Source organism: Terrapene carolina, unplaced genomic scaffold (assembly GCF_002925995.2).
Source record: "Terrapene carolina triunguis isolate 2854851 unplaced genomic scaffold, T_m_triunguis-2.0 Scaffold17, whole genome shotgun sequence".
Lineage (NCBI taxonomy): Eukaryota > Metazoa > Chordata > Testudines > Emydidae > Terrapene > Terrapene triunguis.
The window spans coordinates 8,091,993-8,117,028 of NW_020664368.1; the positions used below are offsets into that span (position 1 = coordinate 8,091,993).

Sequence of the window (25,036 nt, forward strand, 5' to 3'; positions counted from 1 at the left end):
CGATAAAATCAGGACTGTCCTGATATTTAGGCGTTTGTCCCACGTCCTGACCAATGTTTGGTCGGGACGCAATTTGGCCCGATATTTCGCACTCAGTTTTTTATTTTGTTTTTTCTCCGTCGGCCCCCCCCCCCCCCCAATGTGTCTCGATATTTTCTTCCTCTCATCTGGTTACCCTAATCCTATCAGAGGTTTTGAAACTCTTCAAGCAGATTTTGCTCCATGTAACAGAGAGTAACAGCTAGTCCTCAAAGTATTTATTTGCTACTTATAGTTATCACCACTTTTATTCATGGTCTGTGTTCCTCACAATAGATGTTCTCCACTTTCATTGTGCCACCTCATAGCTCCTTGTTAATTTATCCTCTGTTTATCATTCTTCAGTTGCTGTCATAGGGATCTCTAAAGGTGCTTGTTAAGAGAAAGCATTTTAACAGATGTCCTTGCACATTGGGATGAATGTATTATGGATACAGAATTGTCTTCACACTTCTTACAATCACCTTTTTCACCTGCTCATGCAGTGAACACCTCTGACTTGTTGTCAGTGCACTTGATTGCAGCGTGGGAGGCATACAGGGTCAAAGCAAGCCTTGTATCTTATGTTCTGTCATGCAAGTGTTGTGAGCTTTATTCCCATACTCCCAATATTGATATGGCTTCTTTGTGATTTTAGAATTACAGTATAGTAATAGCATAATTAAATATTTTTCATACATTTGTAGGATGACAGTTTTGTCCCCATAATATATATCCCTAATATCCTTGTGAGTTTAACATATACATATGTGAAGCTGATCTCAATATGATAAATTGCAGAGATGTGATAAATTGACTTTATCTTTTACTTTTGCCTGCCTGACCTGCCCCCTACAACTAGTCCCTTTCCCAAGGACTTATTCTAACTGTCCAGCCCTGCAAGCCTTTCTAACAGCCATCATTATTTTAAGTCAACCTGTCAAACAGAAATTTCCTCCTTCCCAAAACTCACCTTTGCCCAAACTGTGATAGGTAAGATTCAGCTCTGCACCAGTACAGCTTTTCTGTATGTAAAATGTCACTATTATAGGCCCCAATTCAGCAAGGTACATAAGCACATGCCTACTTTTAAGCATATAAGTATTCTCAATGAAGTCAAGATAGAAATTTGCTTCCCTTTTTAAGACAGTAAATGAGGAAAGACAAAAGTAAGCTTCATGTGTAGCTGTACAACAAAGTCGAAGGGACTTGCTCAGAGAGCTCCCAGCATGGCTGGTGAGCACTGAAAGAATAACAATAAACGGCTAAAGATGTTTATTGTCTTTCTTTGCTCTGTCCCAAACACTTAATCCTTTCTGTGATTTTGGTGGATGGGCCTAGGTATTGGGCTGACCAAAAAAATTCTAAATCCTAGATTGGCAAATCAGGCATTTCAGCTCCTAGTCCATTACTGTGTTTGAAGATCTTCATGTGGCATTTGAGAAGGATTTTAACTCTATGTATAAATCTGTCCTTAAAGACCTCAGGTTCCCCACTGTGGCCTTTCATGATTCAGTTTGTCTCTCAAAAATTGTCACTTAATAGTTTATTTATTTATTTATTTATTTTAATTTTTGGGTGTTTTGGAGGGAGGGACAGAGAAAGTGAATAAGTTCACTTTAATGTTTTGACTTACGTAACCCAGAAAGTTACTTTTCATATGATAATTTTTTAGGTAGTGTAGCTCTACAGGTGATATCTACCAAATGGAACTTTTTACAAGGCATATCTGGGACTAGAAATCTGATTAAAAGAACCATCTTTGCTCAAATAGCGTTCCACCCTTAAAAGAACACTTCTTTAGATCCTGACAGTGATCTCCTTCACTTGGATTCCTATCCATCTAGCTTAATTTAACTTAACTGGCAACCTTAGCTCCCTCCATGGAATTGGTTCCATGAATATGATGAATAGTCTCAAGAGCAGAGAATGTCATTAAGCAAGCTGAATTTAACCCTTTCCTTTTAAAACAGTCTTTTGGGACTCCCAAATCCTACTGGCAGGCACTGATTGCTGAATAATAAGCAGTAGGGGATTAGCTGCATCTGCATTGACTGTGTCTTTGGAGAATGCTACCAATAACACCAATTCTGTTTGTTACCACTAGGAAATGAACAAAGGAAAAGTGTTAGAAGCAAAATATGAACAACAGGATTTAGCATGGTAAACAGGTGCATATCCCTGTAGAAATCAGATAGCAAAGCAGAGAAAGAAATCCTAATAGGAAAATGTTGCTTACAGCTTATAACTGCTTGGATTTAATAGGCGTATTTTCCTTGACCTTCTGTACAGGATTACAGTTTTGCTAGAAGGAAGACTTGAATTTTAGATGTGTTCATCCATGTCATCAAAGATGCATGTTATCATCAGAGCTAGAGTTGGCTAGCAGTGACACTGAAAGCATTTAGAAAACTCTGTGCTTTCCCCTTCAAAATCAGAAAATACAAAGCAACAGAAATACACATACTGTAGTTAATAATCCTCTGTGTCTGAAATACTTTATTCTCCGCTTTTGTCCTCATTAGATTTGTAGATTGGGATTGAAGAGGCCACTATACTCACAGACAACATTTGCTGATTGTTTTATAAAAGATATGCTACCAATAAGAAAAATAAAATAAAACATGATTTTGTATAACTTTCACTTATTAAATGCTACAGCTCAGATTTTCTTGGAAAAAGAGACTGAATATGAACAGTCTATACAAAATGAGTTTTGATTGCCTATTTCTATTAAATATTAGAGAAGACATTTTAGATTTCATATATAATTTCCTCTCCCCCCTCTGTTTTCCACTTTGAAGTTCAGAATACCTAAAGTCACCTTTTCCTACTGGAGAACAGTTAATTGGTTAAAGAGTTACCTTTTCTTTATTCTTGTCTACTGGCCATTTTCATATTTCTTTTCTTATGTCCTTTTACTTCAGTGCTTATCTTTTTTTAATTTTCCTTCCGATTTCTCATTCTACAGGCTGCCAATACGTAGCCCCGAAGATACTGTAGATGTTAGTCTCAGTACTCTGTCCAGAGGGTCAGTAAGCCTCTGAAACATTCCCTGAAGGTGTGCAGGTGCATTGAACTGTGGCTGCAAATGTTGGAGGCAGATCGGAGCATCCAGCTGCCACTGAATTCACTTGAACATGATGTAAACCAGTAGGTTCTAGTGTATGAAAGTATCCGTAGTAATATATCATAGGAGCATTTTGTAATGCAGGTGCACTCTACAGGATTGCTGTCACTGTTTTCCACTTGATTGTGTTTTAAGAAATTAGCTGCTAAATTTGTGATGTCAATTTGTCAGAAGGGCAGACATTATATATTACAATGAGGTTTATTGACAATATGGAAACCTTTGTTTGTCACCCCACTCTGGCTCCCTAAGAAGTACTCTTATTGAATCAAATAGTTAAACTGCTAATTTATTTACACAAATGATATTTGAGTTAGTGTTCAGAAGCCACAGTCCTAATGGAAAGAAAGAGGTCAGGCCTCTTGAGGCTTTGAAATAGGAATTTCTGGCTCAGAGTGCATTTCTAGCAATACCAAGAGGGGAACAGTGATATATCACAATGAATATTACAGGTACATTGTTCTAGTCAAGTAAACTTTCTTCTGTATTTTTCTGTTAGAAAAGAGAAAAGCTGCATATAACAGATCTCCCTCCTGCCCAGCTATTACTTACTGGTGGTGAGCCTGGCTTACTTAAAGTCGAAGTTCAAAATCCAAAGCCAGTGGTTACACAATACCAGGACAGGCAGACAGTCATGGAAAAACCTGTAAATAAACATGGGTTAAGACTTACTCTATAGAAAACAAAAGTTAAATTGTATACTTCTGATAGTGTCTACCACAGTTCTGTAGGTAGATAGACAAGGAGGAGGAATGCACCTTTATTTCTGTATGGAAATAACTATGTGGAAGAATAGGTGAAATCTTGTTTTGACTAGTATGCTGCGTAAATATGACATAGAAGTCATATTGTGAATATGTATATGTACCACCAAGGTGTCATTTTACAAAGTGACTTTTTTTTCCACCAGAAGGAACACTTGAGCCTATAAACTTGTGGAGGAAAATGGATAATCATAAGCATTACAAAAATAAAGACCTTGAGCAGTTATAGTGTTTGTTGTTATAATTCATGAGGGATGTCAGATTTCTAGCATGTTACAGACTGTTGTGCTCCTTCGCAAGAAGAATTCATTTTTATTAAAGTTATACACAAATTTTTCATCTAGAATTAAGATAATTGCTAATGTCACCATTTCCTCTGATGCAAACATTAGCACGGAGATTCAGATAATTTCAGATTAGGCATTCCTCTTGTTTGTGCCTTTGCTTTAGTTTTGTGCAATTGCATCGGTATTTTAATGGACCACTATTCTGCATGAACTGCCAGACCAGAGGCCATAGGCTTGGAATTTTTCAAAATGTTGAAAAATGTGAGATCAGGTGCTTTGCCTAGGTATTGCACTCTTTTGCCATTAGTGAGCTGAAAATTACACTAAGCTGTACAGTACCCCTGCAGCTCACCCCAAAACATTAATGGGCATAGCTTCAAAAATGACTGCTCACCTGCCTTGCCAGTCAATTAGGTTCTAGGAAGGCTAATATGGATGAAGAAGGGAGGAATGGCAATCGAAAAAGAAAAATGAGAACAAATGGGAAATGAAGTTCCAGTTCAAGCATTTCCTAATGGAAACAGCTCTGAATTTGATTAAGCAGCTGTGAGAAGTATCAAATGTCATACTACAAAAAGACCACTGTTTCTATTTAGAGATATTTAGAAGTCAGAAATAAACTATTTTGTTGATAGCCATGATGCAGTGCACATTCTGTCTGCAAACCTTGCCAGTAATGTAACAGTAATTCTCCAACATCACATTTGTCCTTTTACTTATTTGTTTTGTATGAAATATCCAGAAACAGAGATTTTCACATAATCATTCTAGGGATAATTAAGTATATTTTTACATAGAGATGGATGCCAGGTGTATATGTGTAGCAGATACACTGGAAGCATATGCATGATACCAGCTTTACAAATACTTGGGCTCCCTAGACACTAGATAATTTTGAGCTAAGGGAGGGAACGTTTTTTATGTTATAACATTTTTTCCTTGGTGGTAGCAAATTAACTGCTTTGTATGCATCTTCAGCTGGAACTACACAGAGTCACTTGAGAACTTGACAAATAAGTGTAAAGCTCTGCTATTGTATCATTTTAGCTAAATTATATGCCTGAAACCTACAAAGCATGGTGTGTGATGTACCTGTACAGTAGCAGGTAGCACGAAGAAAAAAAAATTGAGTTCTCTTTCTCCTAAGAACAGTTTTTTACCTCCTTAACTCCTTATGCAGTTTTTCCTAATGAACGACAAACAGTACAGTTACATGTGGTGCTACTTATACATTTTGGCCCCTTAATGGTCAAAGCAACATTTTTCTTTACAAGAAAAATAAAGCAAATCAATATCTTATTCAGAAGTCCATTGGTCACTTTTAGAACCATCAGACAACCTTTGGGGATCATTTGTTTCAGATCCCTGTTATTTTTTATTCTAAGAGCCAAACGATTCAGACAGCCAAGCCAAAAAACCCCACAGAAGTCCCTCACCTTTTCTGTCCATGCACACAAAAAGACTAAGAGCAGAGGTTTAATATAAAACAAAAGCAAATCAAGGTTTAGTGGGAAGCATATATGAAGTTCTGTATTAATTATATCAGAGTGAAATGCTTCAGGAAACCAAAATGTCTCTGAATAGCCCAAGATAGTTCATAATGTTTACATGTCGACAACAAGATTGGTCATCTTTCTAAATGTCTGCACCCATGTCTGCCTTAATGAAAGGCTCTATCATTTACAGAATGGAGATTTTCTCCCAAGGAATCCATGGACAGATATATTGTATGATTTATCTTCAAGAGAAATGATGAGGCTTCCTCAGTAGTCTTAAGGGCAGCAGTAGCATCTATCTGCTTTGCCTGAGCTGTTTTTTTAGACTGTGGAATGTCTTACTGTAGCTCCTCCTTAATAAAGCATGAGGATAAAGTAATAGAGGACATCTCTCAGAAAGATTGCACTAACAGCATCTTCCGTTTTGGTTGTGCCTGTGGATGCCCTTTGGCTTCTTGTCCAGTTCTGTAGTATGTAATGCAGTTTCTCAAAGGAATATGATTCAGATTGTGAGAAGCTAATGGCCAGGCAAAGTAGATTCTAACTATATCCAGGGAGGTTATTTAGGAAACCTGTAGACAAGTAATGGTAAAATCTTCGGGGAAAAAACCCAAAGAGACTACAGGTCTTGCTATAAAACAGACAGCCATTTTTTTATGGCATAGTACTCAAACAGATCTCTGTAACAGATAAAGATGCAACAAGTTCAAAGGTGATGGATACCAAAGTGACTCAGCTGCTTATTTCAACACATGCAAATCAGAGGAACAGAGAAAGTTCCTCCAACAGAGAATTGTTAATGTCTATATTCTATTCTAATTATGATCCTCAAAGTATTAAAAAACAACAGCACAATCTGGAACTTGGAACTCTTGATCAGGCATCTAGAGAAATTAAAGTTCAGCATGAAGACTCTAAAAGTCATCTTCAAACAGAATATCTTAGAGATTTTTTTTAATTATTATTGACTGTGAACCTGAAAAAAATCTAACTGTATCTCTCTGTGTTCCCAGTAGTCTATGCCAAAGTTCTCATAGTTAGAAAGGCAGCTTTCAGACAAAGGGGCATCTTTATTTATTCTCTCTTGAATTATCTTGTAATGGAGCATCACCCAGGCAGAAAGCCAAGGATGATATTCTTGTGACACTCAAAATCATAGAAGAATGTGGATTCCTCATAAATTGGGATAAGTGAAAACTCCATCCAGGAAATCTCTGACTTGAAGGCACTAATAATACAATAAAACATAAAGTCAGCAATTGGCAAAATCATAGTCCATGGTGCCATTTAGTCAAACTGGTTATCCTGACCTAGGGCAAATCTCACATGAGGCATTTCCCTTTTTTCCCACCTTCCTACAAAAACATCTCTAAACCCATATACAAAGTTAGGTTTCCTCAGAGATCTCCAGCCTACTATGTGGCAAGGGAGAGGTTTGTGGTGATCTGATAGCTGAATCTTGGCAAGCGGAAGTAGCAATGATGGCCTTCAGAAGGAGGAATGGGAAAACATTCTGCTTCCCACAAGGATTAAGGGGATGAGGGGCCCGGGTCCCAGCCCAGGGCCCTAACAGTGGTGAAATGGTCCACCACTAGGTCAGTGAGTCTCTTCCTGCAACACGCTGACCTAGTATTAGGCCAAAGCCCAACCAGACTGCCATCTAGTTCTCATGGGCTACTTCCTACTTTCCCCTTGATTATACCTCCTTTCTTTGGGTGTCCTCCATCGCCCTGCAGTAGGTGGACAGCAGCATCCCCAGCAGCTCCTCTTCATCTTGGTCGACTGGCAGCTCTGTCTCCCTCAGTGGCTCCAGCCCAACTGAGCTGCGGGACCTGCTTTTTATACTTCCGCTTCTTGTCCCACCCCTCAGCTTCCGGCAGGGCAGGCATGACCTTCCTAGCTCTACAACCCAAGGGGCGGGTTGTGGTCTCTCCTTGTCAATCTCTGAGGGAGGCCACGCCTCCTTGTCATAGTCTACCATGTATAAAGGATTGAGTATCTATTGACAAACTTTAATGCATTGATCCTGCAATAGGCAAACCCATTCTCCCTCACAGAACCCTACTGACTTCAGTCTATCACAATCGAAGAGAAGTGATGACATACTCTGAATGACAGCAGGGATGTTGAAACAGGTATATAAATGAGAGAGAATCCTTCAGAAAGCCACCATGTCACCAATGCCACATAGCAGTCAGACATGTCCTTTAAAAATATCTGCCATCCCCAAACTTTTAAGATGGTGTATCTCAGCTTACAAAGCAAAAGGCTTCTCTTCTGGCTATAGATGTAAAGACTATGTTAAGCTAATTGATAGTTTATGAAAAATAGTTAATGTGGTAATATAAAGCTAACCACTGGTGCTTGGTTGTGTGTCATAGAATCATAGAATATCAGGGTTGGAAGGGACCTCAGGAGGTCATCCAACCCCCTGCTCAAAGCAGGACCAATTCCCAACTAAATCATCCCAGCCAGGGCTTTGTCAAGCCGGGCCTTAAAAACCTCCAAGGAAGGAGATTCCACCACCTCCCTAGGTAAAGCATTCCAGTGCTGACTGCTATGTGGCAGTGGTGACATGGTGCCTTTCAGGGATAGCAATGTTTCAGTCAGGGATAGCACTGTTTATTTATTTAAAAAAAAATATTTGGTACATTCAGGCAGGATCAAGAGTGTGATCATGTTTTCATTACCTTTGTCTGTCCTCCCTCATTCTTTGCTTTTATTTCTCATAGTCACTTGTTGCCTCTTCTCTCTAACTAAATTGTAAATTCTTTGGAGCAGGGACTGGCTTTTACTATTTGTTTGTATGGTGTCCAGCACAATGGGGCCTTGATCTTGACTGGGCTCCTAAAGACTATCACAATAGATATGAACACAACATAAAAGATAATTTGAATTTTATGAATTATTGGTAAATAATTATACAAATTCAATTTAATTTCTGAACTAGAGGAATCCCATCTCATTGGAATAATGTTGATAAAATCCCATTGTATGATCTACGGACCTGCCTTTGACAAAGAATAGGAAAATGTGTTAGTCTGAAAATGTCCTTTCTAACAGATCCACAGATCTGTCCTATTAATTACTGCAGTCATATTTCTCTTCTTTTCCAGGAAACAGCTCTTGGGCTCTACAACAAGGAGTCACTATATTCACAGTTTAAATGCTAATAGTTTATCAGTTTAGGCCAACTGTTTAGGCAATGCAAACCACCAGCAAGTCTCCTGCTGGGGATTTCCTTAGGGTGGGGAATTCCTCAGCAAGCATAGAGCTGGCATAGCTGGCTCTTATGTCTTCCTCCCTGCAGCCCTGGCTCAGGGAGTATTTTGGTGGTGGGATCGAGGAGAGCCAGAGTGTGCTGTGCTCTGTCTATCTGCAGCTGCCATTTGGTCCATTAGTGAGCAAATTAAAGCAGATTCCAGCCCCTCTCAGGGTTGGTACAGGGCCAGAGAACTAGGAAGCCAAAATTGGTTGCTGGTTTTCTACTTCTTTTTTTCCCTTTCTTGAGCTGTCCTGTGTGAAAGAGGGGATATATCCTTTTCTAAACACTTCTCTAGGCTCAGACAGAACCATTTGACCGCCTATCCTGCTCACTTGGGGCTCCCAAACCCTGGTAGGGAAGCAGGTACCATGGAGCATCCAGAAAGACTCTCTCTTCCCTTCCCTCTGATGCAGCAGGTGGCCAGCTATCAGAGCTGTTCCTGGGGCTACATGAGAAACTGATCCCCTTGCCCCCACTGCAGAGTGGGAGGGCTGATTTAAGCTCTTCAACTGACAAATTACAGGATGTGTCTCAAGGAACACATTATCAATTCTTATTAACGCCGTCACCCTCAAGCACAGTTTAGAGTCTCAAGGGCCACAAGTGGTGCCAGGACCACGTTTTACCCCCCTCTGGTTTAGATAGTATTTTTCTACTGAGGAAGTGTTCACATTGGTGGGCTTTGGGGAAGTGGAGCCTATCTCTGTCTGTGACTCACAGATCTGGTTTGCCTCCAGAACAGCAAGGCAGAGGCCAAAGACCCATTGTTGGGATCTGTGGACCAGCCCGCTGTGAGGAAGGAAAATTTTCAGGTAACAAGTACATTTTCTTATTTTTGCACTGCCTCTAAAAATATGTAAGACTGACACTAACTCTTTCATAGATTTCAAAGCATATTTTAATGTACTGTATGTAATAATCCTCTCAGCCCTGCAATATTTTTGAAATGTTTATGGACTAACACAGCAGTGATGAACTAGGACTAAATCTACAGGCCCACCACCTTTTAATTGCCTTTCTAATATTTTATGCCATATCAATGTTAGAAATATCCTCCCCTTACCCTGTTTCCTGGAAAACTAGAGGGAAACTGTTTATAAGGGTAATAATCCTCAGGTGTTGATAGTTGTAATATCAGAAGAAAAGCCCACAAGAGTTAAGAGGTTTAAAAAAACGGGAATCCATTTTGGTTCTACTGTCAATCATCATTCTAATCTAAGCTTTGCCTGACTGAGAGAAGCCTTTAAACAGACAAGCCAATATAAATATGCAGATTGCAAACAGCTCTGTTTAATAAGTGCAAGCATGTGCAGAGAACTATTTGTTTACCTCTGCTTATTTATGTCAAAAGCAATTGTAATTAAACAGGAATCCAACCTCAGAAGTAGTACTTTAGTTGATTGTTCTCATCAGAAGTGTCATATAACCCTAGTGTTTAGGGCATGTCAGAGAAGCCATTATTTTTTGTCTCTAATAGATGTCTACTAATAAATAGTTCTTTCAGGTTACAACATTTTTGAATAGAGGTAATTGTCTCCCTCAAATTAAAAGTGAGACACAATTTCATATTAATTCTAGAAGGTTTTCTGATCAGATTACAGGAATTACTAGCTGTCGTTCTTAAGAGAGAGTTACTGATATCTCTTTTTGGAAAATATATACAGTTAAGTATACAACCATTTATACATATGTGTACATAAATATAGGCATTCAATGTTTAATATTTATGTCAAAATATTAAAATAGTATATAAAAGTTAGTGCGTTCTATTGGTCTAAAGTAAATGCTGATTTTTCACTTTGCATAATTTTGTATGCAACTAGACTGAAAATATGTGTGATTTCAAGAGCCCTGTAGTTATTTCATTTTTGAGTTCCATATATAACCATTTTCAGTAATGAATACACAAAACCAAGGGTCAAATGAGTTCAGCTTCCAGGAAAGTCAATGTGAACTTTGTGCATGCACCCAAAGGCAAATCTTTCCCCCCCAATATGTAATAAAGCTCAGAAAACACATTCTTATTGGTCACTATGTAATGCAGTAGAAAAGAGAACATTTCATGAGCAAGAGGTGGACTGTGATAGCATTATCATGTTTTAAGAACAGGTAGATATAAACTTTTGGGCCCAGTCCTGTAAACCCTTTCTCATTTGAATAGCCCTGCTCACAAGAGCAGTATCATTGACTTCAGCTGGACTGCATACTACTAAGGATTTGTAGGATTGGATCTTTTTTTTACCTTTAGCATTTATAAAGGTGAACAAGGTAAAACAGGTAGATTAGAGTGTGGCAGTATCCAGAGAGGATAGGAAACAGGGGTGAAATCTTGGCTCTATGAAAGTCAATGGCAAAACTTTCATTGATTTTGGTGGTGCCAGGTTTTCCCTCTAGCTGTCCAGGAGATCAGCTGTTATTTGAAAGAAGAGGAAAAAGAATAAAGCATATTAATATGTAAGACTGATGAGCATATGCTAGTATCCACCAAGACTGTAACAACATATATATAACAAAATTATTGACATCTTAATTCACTGCCAATAATGGTAGAAAAGTAAGTGTTCTTCCTTTACCCTTTCCAATATGTAAATGTAATATGTAGTTTTACAAAATCTATTTATCTACCTTATAGTCCTGTTACATGCCTATATGGTGATGCATAGCTACACATGCCAAATGCCACGAGAATAAAATTTTAGGCAAAGAATGCACGTGAGCTATCATTTAGCAAGTCAGCCAATATAAGGCATAATGGGCCAAATCCTGTTTGCCTCACTCAAGTGTGGTTTGGGGTATTGTGGTTTTGTTTTGTTTGATTTTATATAATTTCTTATATGTAAGTGAAGTTAGCATACACACATAAACACACAAACATGAGCATACACTATTACATTATGTACAGTAATTTGACACAAACTGTAGTGACCTGGAGATTATAAACATAGCATATAAGATGTTTCTTGGCAGTTGTTTTTTTATGTTTGGTCTTTTATTTTTAAAGTAATTTAAAATAGACATCTAAGAGCCAATTAAAGTGAAATAGTATTTGTGAAGTTAGGTTAGCTATACTGAATCATTGTTAGAAGCAAAAAACTTTAATTATATTAAATTCACCTTGCGATAATAAAGAAGACACTTAAGAATTAATGAGTCAAATTATAATTTCCCATTTTTTTAGCCATATGAAAGAAGTCAGCAATATGAACCCACTAATTAGTTATCATTGTAGTGCAGTGTATTTGTGATGTAAAGAGAACTATGGCACCATTTTTATTTTATTCTCTTTTATGAGGACTGTGAGGAAAGAGTAAGGAATTAGAGAAAGAACCACAGAAGTTCATCTTTCATTTTAAGGTTTGCTCAAATGACCATTTTTTGCATTGACTTTTGTTGTAGCTTAAAACAGTATATCAGATGTAGCATATTTTTGCTCAAATATATATCTTGTATTGTACAGTCTACATTTTGCCAGCATGACTTCATCCTGGGCTATCTTAGCTCTCTTTCTGCTACAGATTTCCAATCTAGGTGACTATCATTTGCCAGGTAGCTTGTTTCCTTTTCTTTCTATGGTTGATAATTTAGCAGGTTATTTTAGGATTTGTTCTCCCTAAAGTGCATACAGCACTTGGCTGATTGTTTACCCTTAAAGCTCCAGAGATTGAGGAAAGTCTCCAGGCTGCTGCTGTTTATTGTACACACTTGGACTGTTAAGGGTTTATTTTCAACAGGAGGTAGACGAGTAGAGATAAAGACCAACGGTGCATATCACCCTTCCAGTGCATCTTGCTGTACAATGCTGCATATGACCTATTTTATATATTTATTTTTACCTTAAATTGATTCTGTTTTCTCATAAATACTAATTTGGCCCTCGGTGGTGATAGTTCACTTTGTGTTTATAGTTTCTGCTGCTAGTACAAAAGTGGCTGTTCGATTTTCTTCACTGTCTGCTAGCAGCAGCAGTCAAAATTACAGGCTAATGGTGAGGTGAGCAGCTTATAATGTATGATAATCAATAGTCCAAATCTGCTTCCTATGATGCGACATAAAAGAGTGAAGTAAAAAGCTACAGATTTTCAGCAATGTAATGCAAAAGCTCATGCACTGCTGGTGGTTTTCCCTTCAAGGTCAACTTGTATTTTTTTCCTCACAAAACTGTTCTCTCCTTTTTTTGCTTCATATTTAATTCAGTCAGTGTTAGGATGTCCAAGGGAACAGAAATGGAAGGTTAGTCAATACTGCAAATATGAATGCAAGTATAAAAACAGCTTTAGCCAATTCAGGAAACTAGAGGGGAAAGATAAATATGATATATAAAGATAAGTATTCATTTTATTTAAAGGGATCGCCAAGTCTAATGGATCATAGATTTTTCTTTGTGTACTTTATTGATGAGGGACTGGTTACTCTGCACTGGTTAGGCCTCAACTGGAGTATTGTGTCCAGTTCTGGGCACCGCATTTCAAGAAAGATGTGGAGAAACTGGAGAGGGTCCAGAGAAGAGTAACAAGAATGATTAAAGGTCTTGAGAACATGACCTATGAAGAAAGGCTGAAAGAATTGGGTTTGTTTAGTTTGGAAAAGAGAAGACTGAGAGGGGACATGATAGCAGTTTTCAGGTATCTAAAGGGGTGTCATAAGGAGGAGGGAGAAAACTTGTTCATCTTAGCCTCTAAGGATAGAACAAGAAGCAATGGGCTTAAACTGCAGCAAGGGAGGTTTAGGTTGGACATTAGGAAAAAGTTCCTAACTGTCAGGGTGGTTAAACACTGGAATAAATTGCCTAGCGAGGTTGTGGAATCTCCATCTCTGGAGATATTTAAGAGTAGGTTAGATAAATGTCTATCAGGGATGGTCTAGACAGTATTTGGTCCTGCCATGAGGGCAGGGGACTGGACTCGATGACCTCTCGAGGTCCCTTCCAGTCGTAGAATCTATGAATCTATAAATAGTGTGTAATAGTTACACATATATGTATGTAAACACTTATATGTATGCACACACATATATTCATAAATGTTGACAATTTCAAAGCTGACTAGGGAACTTAGCCACATAACTCATATTGAAGTTTACATAACTCCCGTTAAGTCCACTAGTCGGCTTTGAAAATCTCAACCATAGGTTTTTTTTTCTATACATGACAGATACAGCCCTGTATGGATACAAAATTTGTAGGGCTTTAGATATAAAATTTGGATCCGCATCCATCCCCAATCAGCAAAAATGATTCGCATCTGCGGATGCGAATATCTGCAGATATAAAGTGGATATCTGCGAATTTGCAGGGCTCTAGTTACAGACAGAGTGTACAGTGATACCTATAGTTAACGTTTCATAAGTGTTCCATTTTATTTTCAGTCTTATTATATATTTGGTCTTTTATCTTTGAATGGTTTGTTCTCAGTCCAAGGACTACTGTTTTTAAAAAAATAAGTAAAACTGGTTCAGCCATTTTTGAGAATGGGAGGCAATGAAAAAAAATACAACTTCCATATATGAAAATTCTCAATTCCCATTCTCAAAAATGGCTGAAACATTATTACTTTTTTAAAAAAGTAATCCTTAGACAGAACAAAACAGCCAGATTTCAACCCAAGAGTTAAAAGACCAAAAAAATTATAAGACTGAAAATATTGTTTAGATTGGAACATTTATGGAATGTTAACTATAGGTAAGGCTGTGAGGTTGTCATGGAGATCACGGAAGTCATGGATTCCGTGACTTTCCGTGACCTCCGTGACTTCTCCAGCAGCTGGTGCGGCTGACCCCAGGGCTGCCCAAGCAGCTGGGGCTGCCCCAGGGCCAGCCTCACCAACTGCTGCTGGGGAAATCTAGGGCCCCCATGCCTCCCAGCAGCAGCAGGAGTTTGAGTGTGGGAAGGTGCTCAGGGCTGGAATTTGGGGTGCGGTATGGGGTGAGGGCTCTGGGCAGCGCTTACCTGGGGGGGCTCCCCGAAAGCGGTGACATCCCCCTGTCTTGGCTCTTAGGTGGAGGCTTGGCCAAGGGACTCTGCGCACTACCTCCGCCTGCAGGTACTGCCCCCGCAGCTCGCATTGGCCGCTGTTCCAGCCAATGGGAGATGTGGAGCTGGCGCTCTGGGCAGAGGCAGCGCATAGAACTGCCTGTCCACGCCTCCACCTAGGAGCTGAGGGAGGGGGATGTTGCCGCTTCCGGGGAGGCGTGGAGCCAGGTAGAGAGCCTGCCAGCCCTGCCAACTGTCCCTTCCAACTGTGCCCTCCCAGCACCAGTGGGGGTCCCGGGCTGCATGCCGTCGTCCCCCCCACCCACCCCCCTAAGATTTAGTAAGAGGTATATAGTACAAGTCGTGGACAGGTCACAGGCTATGAATTTTTGTTTACTGCCCATGACCTGTCCATGACTTTTACTAAAAATATCTGTGACTAAAACGTAGCCTTAACTTTAGGTCTTGCTGTGAGCATTTTAGTTTTAAAAACTTGAAATTTAACAGGAATATAATTTCTTCTTTGTAGATGTGCATTTTAGTGGTTTCACAAAAGTTGGCTGTGATATGTTAAAGTTATAAGTGTCTTAAAATAGTTGGCAAGTATGCACTGATTTTTTAAAATATGACCTACTATCAGTGTCTGCCAGTCTTCTATCGTCTCTGTGCACATGTTCATATGTTAAGAAAGTTCAGAGGGAGAGCTGCCTTTTTCCATATGAGTGAAAGTGTGTAAGAAGGGACATAGGACCTACCTGCTTTGATAGAATGATTGAAGGTACATAGGAAAGTGTAGAGAACTCCTGCATCTTTGATTGTGTGGTAGAGAGTGTTCTGCCCTAGCTGCCTAGCAAATATTGTATAGGATGGCAATTTTTTGTATGGAATTGGCCAGGCTTTTTTAAGATGAGAAACTACATTAAAAGAATATTAAGGTTGCAATGTGAAACACGGAGAAGTCAGGAAATGAATGACTTGTGCAGGAAATCCCTTAAGATGGCCATAAAAACCTTTGTACCACACTGTCATGCATCTGTGTATTCCACATATTTAACAAGAAAAGTTTAGAAATGTTTTAGATAGATTTAAAAAAGAGAGCTATTCTACTTTTAAATAAATTTAAATTTTTAAATTTAAAAATTCTACTCTACTTTTCATAATTTTCTATTCTACTTTTCATAATGCTCTGCCTATAAAGCCAGAAAGAGAGTTAGAATGACTCTAGCCTTGTGGTTAGGGAATTTAGCTGTGATGGGGGGGTCGGATACTTGGGTTTCACTCCCTCTTCTAATGAATATTTATTTTTTATACAAAATAAAACAGTGTTAATAGAAGATAATAAGAGAGCCCAACTCTAGAATATCCTACAGCCTGGTGATTGGAGCACTCACCTGTAGTTGGGGAAGGGAGTCTAACAAGTTCAAATCCCTACCAGATGGGACAGAGTAAGGACTTGAAGAAAGGTATCCCACAGCCCAGATTTTTCTTTGACTTTGAAGAAAACATTTAATTCAACCCAAAATGATTTTTTATTTTGTTTTAACTTTTTTGTTTCACCTAGAAAACCAAATAGCTTTTATTTCGACTTGAAACATTTTTTTTTTCAGTTTGGCCAGCAAACCAAAAAAATTGGTTATTCACACATGTCATTCTATCTGTTACTGGTCTAAGATGCACAATTGTTTGTCCTAACCCTGACTGGCATCATTTTGAGAGACATATGCCATTGTTTGGGATGAAAAATAAAAGAATATTCTCTAGCACAGTGGTTCTCAGACTTTAGCAACCCAAGACCCCCATTTTGATTTAATTTTTTTTGCAGATCCCATGACTCCTGCTCATCCTCAGGCCCAGCCCCCCATTCCACCCCTTCTCCCAAGGCCTCACCCCTGGTCCACCTCTTCCTGCCGCCCTCTTCTTCCCCACCCCCGAGCGCGCCCCGTCCCTGCTTCTCTCCCTCCTTCCCAGCGCCTCCTGCACGTCACTGAACTGCTGTTCCCCAGCATGCAGGAGGCACTGGGAGGGTGAGGGAGGAGTTGATCAGCAGGGGCAGTGGACCCGGACATGATTCTGCCTCCTCCCCCGAGCACACCCCGTCCCCGCTCCTCCCCCTCCTTCCCAGTGCCTCCTGCACGCCCCTGAACAGCTGTTCCCAGGTGTACAGGAGGCACTGGGAGGGAGGAGACGAATTGAGAGAGGGAGGAGGAGGAGCTGATCAGTGAGGCTGGCGGCCCCAGACATAATTCCGCCCCCTCCCCCAGCGTGCCCCGTCTCTGCTCCTTTCCAGCACCTCCTGCATGCCGTTGAACAGCTGGGAGGGGGAAGAATTGAGGGAGGGAGGGGGAGGAGTTGATCAGTGGGACTGGCAGACCCTCTGGAGGACCCTCGCTGTTTGAGAAATGATGCTCTAGCAGGTTGATGGAAGTTTTATTTTGTTTGGTTTGTTTTGGGATTTTTTCTCTTTTTTTGGTCAGCCATTTATTTTTCATTTGGTTCTTTTGAAGTTGCTCAGGGAGTTGCAATTTTCAACCAGTTCTGATAGAGATAGACTAATTGGTGAAATGCAGGTGTAAGAGAAATGTAATTTATTTGTGTGGCTCTGCATTTTTATCACCAAGCAATTATCACCACGTATTTTATGTGTATATATATATATATATATATATATATGTGTGTGTGTATATGGGCACTAGTGTCATCTCATTAATACAGGGTGAAAACAGGCATCACAAACTTCAACCCCAGTCTTTAAGCTCTTCCCAGCCCTCTCTTGGTATGCTCTCTTCATTTTCTTCTTAAACTCCCTGCTTTTCACCATCTTTACTTTACGCCATTCCCCATACACTAAGAAGAGTGTCCAACTTCTTGTTCTCCAGAGATCCTCTACTAATTTCTTCCATAAATCCTTACTGCTATGTTCTGTTCCTCAAGAATTTCTCCACACTCTCTTCCCCCTATAGCAGTTTACTCTGTCTCATATTTGTTTCTTTTGTCAGTCTTAGATTTTAAGCTCTTTGGGGTCAGGAACATGTGTAGAGCACTGCATGAATTCACAGTACTCTGTAAATGATTATTAATAATATATCTAGGTTAACTCTCTCACCATGAATTAAATTACTTCACTATAAAGTGATGTAGCACAGCATTAATTAAACTTAGCTCAAGCTTCAGTCATATGTCTGATTTTTTTTAAGTGTAAATGATTAATGCTGTTTTATAGTATTTGATTCTGCTAGATGCCTCTCTGTGTTTTTATCTGTGTGGATTTGTGTAGTTTGTGTGTATATATTTAATACATAGAGATGTGTGTTCTAAGATTATTAAATAGTTATTGTCTGATCCTGATAGGTGCAGTTCACCTCCAGTACACTTTGACATTAAGTCAGTAAGAGTTACAGGTGCTCAGCATTTTTCAGGATCAAGACCTTCTGTGTGTGTGTGTGTGCGCACATACATATATCAGGATCTCAATCTTTTTAGTTCAACTGGAATTCCAAATCTAAACATTTTTATGGCTACCAAATTCTTAAAAAAACCATAATGATTTGGAGGCCTGTCTGCTACTAGTGGGTGGAAATTCTTAGCAGCTGAGGAACAGTGTACAGAAAACCCAGGAATCAAGACATCTGAGATTTTGTTATACCAATAGAATAAAAACCAGCAGGATCTTAAGAGGGATAAGGCAAAGATGCCACATTTATTGTAAATATAATGGTAAAGCAAAAGATAAAAGTAAACAACGTTGTTTTGACTACTGATTCCTATCACTACTATTCCTTATACACACACACACATATATATATAGAGAGAGAGATTCATTCACACAATCATTCATTTAAGTTCTGTATAGGTGTTATAGTTACCAGCCTAGAAGTTGCTCATGCCAAGTTACTGGCCAGGTATCTTGGTCATGAGGATGGAGCCGAGTCTGTGTCAGGTGCACCTGATGCTCCTGGAGGTTGGCAGCAGAACCAGAGACTCAAAATCCTCAGTCTTGAGAGTCCATTCTTATAGGAATTAATTCCTATGTTGGTCTATGGGAGCTGTTTCATCCTGCTGTTGCTGACTCAATCAGTGGATGGCACATTCCTGGGCACATTCCTGGTGGCTCCACACTGTCCAAAGTTGGTGTTTCTCCTCCTTCCAGGTGATGGGGTGGATCCCAGTTTACCCTCCAGGGGTTTTGGTGGTCCACTTTACACATTCTTCGGCCGATGGATACTCCCTTTCTAGGCTGGCACCTCCCTAACCATTCATGTATATCAAGCATTCATCAGTATACATTCCATATCTTAACCATATTTTAATTTACTGTCTCCACCACTTTCGGGGTGTGTGCTAATTCATTTGAGACTCCTGGCCCTTTAATCACAGAGGGTGGGGGTCTGTCCTAGGAGCCGTTGAATGAAGTGAAAGTCACTTAACGGCTTATATTGTTTGTTTAGATTGTATTAATTACTTCAAGAACAAAGTCAATTAACTTGTTTGTAAGTTTTACATAGTAACAAAGTATCTTTCACAGGATAGATATAATCAGTGGTTTCTACAGACAGTAGCTTATAAGTTTTAACAGATGACCCAAGAGATTTTTGTACTTGGTGAAACTGTTGGATTTTAAAGTGTGGGGGACAAATTATGAGGGGGTCACTGTCACTTGGGGGAATCACTGTTAGTACCTTCTTTAATATCCCTACAATTTACTCTATCAGTATTGGCTGGAGAGTACTGAGAATACGGGCAGTAGTTCCCCTTACAATCAAGAATCCCTTAATAAGGGATTCAAAGGGTATTTCTGAAATTTTCTAGCCTCCTGACATAGAGCTGGAGTCATTCACACAGTGGAATTCGGGGGTGAAGAATGAAAGTCCAGAAATAATTGGTTTGGCTCAAAATGACCAGCCAAAATACATTTTTAAGCAGAAAGGGATAGGTTCTCCAGAGGATTTAGGGCAGTGGTTTTCAACCTATTTTTCATGCTGCCCACAATGTGTTACCTGGGCCGCAGGTTGAGAACCACAGCGCTCTCCCTCCCCTCAAACCCCCCCTACAAACTCCTATGCCCAGCGCCTCCCACCTAGAGACCTCTCCACAGAGTGGGGCCAGGAGCGGAGCCCTGGGTGGGGTACTGGGCAGCAGGGACCCCGGATCTCGCCGCGCGGGTTCGGCAGCGTTTAGCACACAGCTGGGCCGTAGCTGTGTGCCAATTGGACCGCATGCGGGCCGCAGCTTGGGGACCTGATTTAGGGCCTAAGTCTGACATTTAGTCACCATTGAGATGCTCAAAACCACCGCTCACCTGCCGCCCACCTCTGTAGGTGCCTGAATTTCCATCATTACAGTCCCCTAGGGCACCTACATTTCTGCCAGGGAGCATGCACACAGCTGTCCCATTCTAGGCACCTATTTCATGCTGAAGCCCCAGCAGGATGCTCAAACTAGGTGTTCCCCTGCTGTGGAATCCAATCCAGTAGGCATTCTCAGAGAACACCTGAATCTACACAAAACAGCTGCTGGTGGTGCCCTTTAGCTTTTAGCCCACTGGTTAGAACACTCAGCTGGGATGTGGTAGATCCAATTCAATTCTTCATTCTGCCTTATATGGAGACGGGATCTCAACGTAGTTCTTCCCTCTCCCAATAGAGTGCCCTAACCACTGTACTAGGGTGTAGTCTGAGGTAGGTTTCTCTCAGTCTGTCCTGTTGGAGCTGTGCTGCTTTGTATAATTAACTATAGAGTCATTCTCTCTCTCTCACTGTCTCTCCCAATGTATATTTAAGTAATTATACACAGCTCAACAGGAGAGACTGAAAGAAACCTGTCCCAGAATATGTCATAGCCCAATAGTTAAGGTAATCTCCTGAGACGGGGAAGACCCAAGTTCCTTATTTGCATCAGGCAGTGGGGAAAATTGAATGTGGGTCACTCACATCCTGGTTAAGTGCTCTAACCAGTGGGCTGAAAGATATAAGGGGACCACAACCAACACCTATTTCTCTTTTACCTATGCACTGTACAGGGAGCCTGGGTGCCTAACTTGGGGCTGTGGATTCCTCTGAGCAGTAAGGTGCCTAAAAGTTAGGTGTGACCATGTTAGTCCCTCCATTAATCTAGCTCAAAGTTCTTATGTATGCCTTTGAACTGAATTGTAGGACCAGAAATTTCCACATTTAGTCTTTAAAAATGCAGTGAACAAAAATGCTTTATTTAGCTATATTCCATTATCTCTTTGATAAAATAGAAATATAAAAATCCTGACTGAAAGCATTATCAATTCAAATAGTGTGTCAAGGCTTATCATTCTTCCAAATTGTATGTATTGAGCAAATCCATTTTCACATACTTTCACCAAAACAAAAAAGGAAGAAACTGATTACACGATCCAGTCTCATGTCTAATAAAATAGCAGTATGCATTTTTGACAAGCTTATACTGAACCATACAGATGGAAAATTCCAGTTCTCTATTCTCAGCAGGAAAAGCTGGCTTTTTAAGAAAATCTTTTTATTTCATGACTGTCACCAAGCATAGCAATTACAAACAAAATGGAGGTGACAAAAATGAAAACTCAGCTAGCTGATTTCTATGAAGTGTTTGTATTTCCAGAGAGCTAGTCATTGCTCAGTTATTTGATTTGAAAAATTAATCCTGATAATGCCTTTTGAGTTCCTTAAGTACTGTTCACTATTTTTCTAGGATGAGTTCTACAGAACAAAGACTAAAAGATTTCTACAGCAGATTAGTTTACAGATGAAGCTCAGTTCTACTGAGAATGATTCTCTAATGACCCCTTTTTATTTCCTTTGGGCTATGTGAATGCTTTAATAGTGAGAGAATAGAGTTAAGTAAATATATTGTCTCAACCAGTTAGTTTATGCAGTCCTCCTGAAATGTTTTAATTATTCCTTTTTTCCATAATTAAGAAATCAGAGGTCAGGCAAGCCAAACTGAGAGCTGATCATAGCCTCTGTATTAGTTTAAAGGAACCCCTAATAACATGAGTTGTTGTTTTTCTCATTTGCTTTACAGAACAAGAAGAGTGTGTTAATTGCACAGATGAATGCAGAGTGCTCGGTCATTCTGACAGGTGTTGGATGCCACAGTTCCCTACAACCAATCAGGCTGAAAATGCAGATTATCGCACAAATCTCTTTGTACCCACAGTTGAAGCTAACGTTGAGACTGAGACTTATGAAACTGTGAATCCCACTGGGAAAAAGACTTTTTGTACATTTGGGAAAGACAAGCGAGAGCACACTATTCTCATTGCCAATGTTAAACCTTATTTAAAAGCCAAACGTGCCCTGAGTCCTCTTCTTCAGGAGGTTCCCTCAGCATCGAGCAGCCCAACCAAGACATGCATTGAGCCTTGCACCTCAACAAAAGGACCACTGGATGGTTGTGAAGTGAAATCAGGAGCCTTGGCTGAACCAAGCAGCCAGTACTTGTCAACTGACAGTCAGTATCTATCACCTAGTAAACAGTCAAGAGACGCTCCATTCATTGCATCAGATCAGATGGCTAGGGTCTTTGCAGATGTACATTCCCGAGTGAGCCGAGACTCAAGTGAGATGGACTCTGTTCTGGAGCAGTTAGATCGTTCAAATCGGGATCTAGGGAGAGAGTCAGTGGACGCAGAGGAAGTTGTGAGAGAAATTGACAAGCTTTTACAGGACTGTCGTGGAAGTGACCCTGTAGCTGTGAGGAAGTGAAAAAAAAAGTGTAGGCTGGCACTTACTTGCCTCTTCTGCTTATTTGGAAAAAAATAAAAGATCGCCCCTGGTTATAACAGTTTTACAGGGATGAAGGAAGACCAATGCTGCTTTAAGGCTTTTAGTGAACGTCTGAAGTGCCCACAAGTATGTTCTTTTCACTGCTCTTTCTTTTTCACATAAAATACTGGTTTCATTTTGACCAAACTTTCATTAGGACAGTGTGAAGTACATTAAGAACCAAGAGAAAGAAGGAAAGACAGTGCCATTTTGACAATCTGATAGGAAGGTATGAGAAATGAGGAATAGAACTACGTCTGATATTTTAAGACTGTCCTCAATAGTTGATGCTGACTTTACTGTTTACCTATAAACCCCATGAAAAGCAGGGTTGAATCATTGTGATCTGTGGTGGATTTCCAGCAGTCACCACAGGCTTCTACTGAAAGTCCTAACAAAGATTTTGTAGTAGTCCAAGCTACACCAAACATTAACATTCATTTGTGGTAAACATTTCTGTATAAAGTTATCTGCCACAAAAAATGAAACAAAAACACAAACAAACAAAAATCATTCCAGATCATTATTCAACAAAACATATTCTGGTCATTAGTAACACAACTCATATCATATTAAAGTTAAATGTAAAATGATATAGTCCATTTTGTCCTGCACACACATAAGCTAATTCACTTGATAAAAAGAAAAAAAAAAGGTTTTAATGCCTATTTAGCATTTTAGTGTCCGACAAAAATATAAATAGTTAGCACTAAGTTAGAAACAAACCTGAGGTATAATACGAGTTCGCAAAAATAGTTACCTTTGAAGGGTAATACATGAAACAAAATAACGTTATTAACACTTTTTTATTAATTTGTGGACACTAAAATAGCTCAGGAAAGTGAAAATGTCTTAGACATCTACACAAATTACATGACCATTTAAATGTGCAAATGTAAGAAGATTCAATGTGTTTACATCAAATGACATATTTTTATTGATTTATTGCAGATTCAGTGCATATGAGCCAAATTGTTGAGTGTATAAGAGCTATATTGTGTATTTTATTAAATTAATATATAGTTGTGTTGCAAAAATATTTGGGCTTATATTGTAAATGGCAAGTGTTGCCTCAGTAGCTGTCGAACTCTATGAGTTTTGTTTTCTCCTGCTTCCTTTTCCCCATGGAGTGTGGGAAGCACTGCCTCAGAGCAAAGTCTCTTGTTTAATGTATGGTCTACAAAGTACTTCAGTACATAATCTGTTCAGAATGTGTTTGAGTGAGCTGATGGAGCTAACTGAACGGCCTACAAATACAACTATCAGTCATGGTTGTGTGCAAGTCCTTCTATTGCAAACCCATGTTTAATAACAAAAATTACACTTGAACCAACACCTGAAACCTCCTTGTTTTTTTCAAAGCACATATGCAAACAGTCTGTTTAGGTAACACATTCTTGGTTGAAATCACAACTGATCCTAATATTTAATGTTTTATGCTACTGTTAAGTTCATAGAGTATAAAAATGTGTCAGAGCCTATGTGGTACAAGCGCTGTTTTTTCTGGTTTCTTGGAAAGTGCTATGGTTTACCAAGGTTCTGGGTGCGGGCTGCTTATTTTTTATTTGTTTTTTTTAACTATTATTTTAAGTTGCGTTGTTATCGTCTTGTTGGAATAATTTGCAAGAGAATCTCTCTCTCTCTTTCTTTCTCTCTCTCTCTCCCCCGCTCCAACCCCTATCCCCCTATTTAACTTCAACCCTTCTTTACGGTGTTTGGCAAACTTCAAAATTGCTTCTAGATGAAAGTTGAAAAAACCACACATTTAAATATTTGCTTAAAATGAAACTAGCACAAGCACAAGAAGCAGCAGAGGAAAAGTTTAGACTAACATTTTCCTCTGGGTATTTTAAATATTCTCTATGACATAGCACCATGAAACACAGTTATAGAAAACTGTGGATCTGGATTACACTAAATTTAAACTGTCATATCTTTAAATGTATTTAAAAGAGTGAATTTAATTCAGGTTGGCCATTTCAGATCCCACAAGGTCTTATTTAAATAATATTCATCAGTTCAAGAAACAAAGTTGACCAACACCTGGCTGTGATGTTGTGTATTCCGTGAAAAAGGTGTTCTCATCTAGTCAGTCCTACAATGAATTGTCTTTGGTTCTTGAAAACCAGCCATTCCAAAAGTTTGCTCTCAGCTTCCATTGTACAGAAAGTCTACAATCATATGTAAACAAAGGATATTGTACATGTTTTATCAAGCTACTCTCCATATTTTGGACAATTTGTGTATCTAAAATGTGTTGTTGTCTGTGTTCTACAGTATTATTTTGCCAGGAGATTCAAAGTTGATTTTGCTTGATAGCTAAAATTCCAGAGAGGATC

At 39.3% G+C, this 25,036-nt stretch overlaps 1 protein-coding gene across 2 annotated transcripts in view; it reads left to right on the forward strand.

The window, feature by feature from the left end:
- Positions 1-23,020, forward strand: part of LOC113405131 (protocadherin-17) — a 95,880-nt gene extending 72,860 nt beyond the window's left edge. Inside the window, exons 4-5 of one of the 2 annotated variants that reach the window (XM_026650680.1) lie at positions 9,698-9,772; positions 21,955-23,020. In XM_026650680.1, coding sequence (XP_026506465.1) covers positions 9,698-9,772; positions 21,955-22,637 — 758 coding nt within the window. In that variant the 3' untranslated portion in view covers positions 22,638-23,020. The remainder of the gene's footprint in view (positions 1-9,697; positions 9,773-21,954) is intronic. The other variant, XM_026650719.1, reaches the window with a different exon arrangement.
- The last annotated feature ends 2,016 nt before the right edge of the window (positions 23,021-25,036 follow it).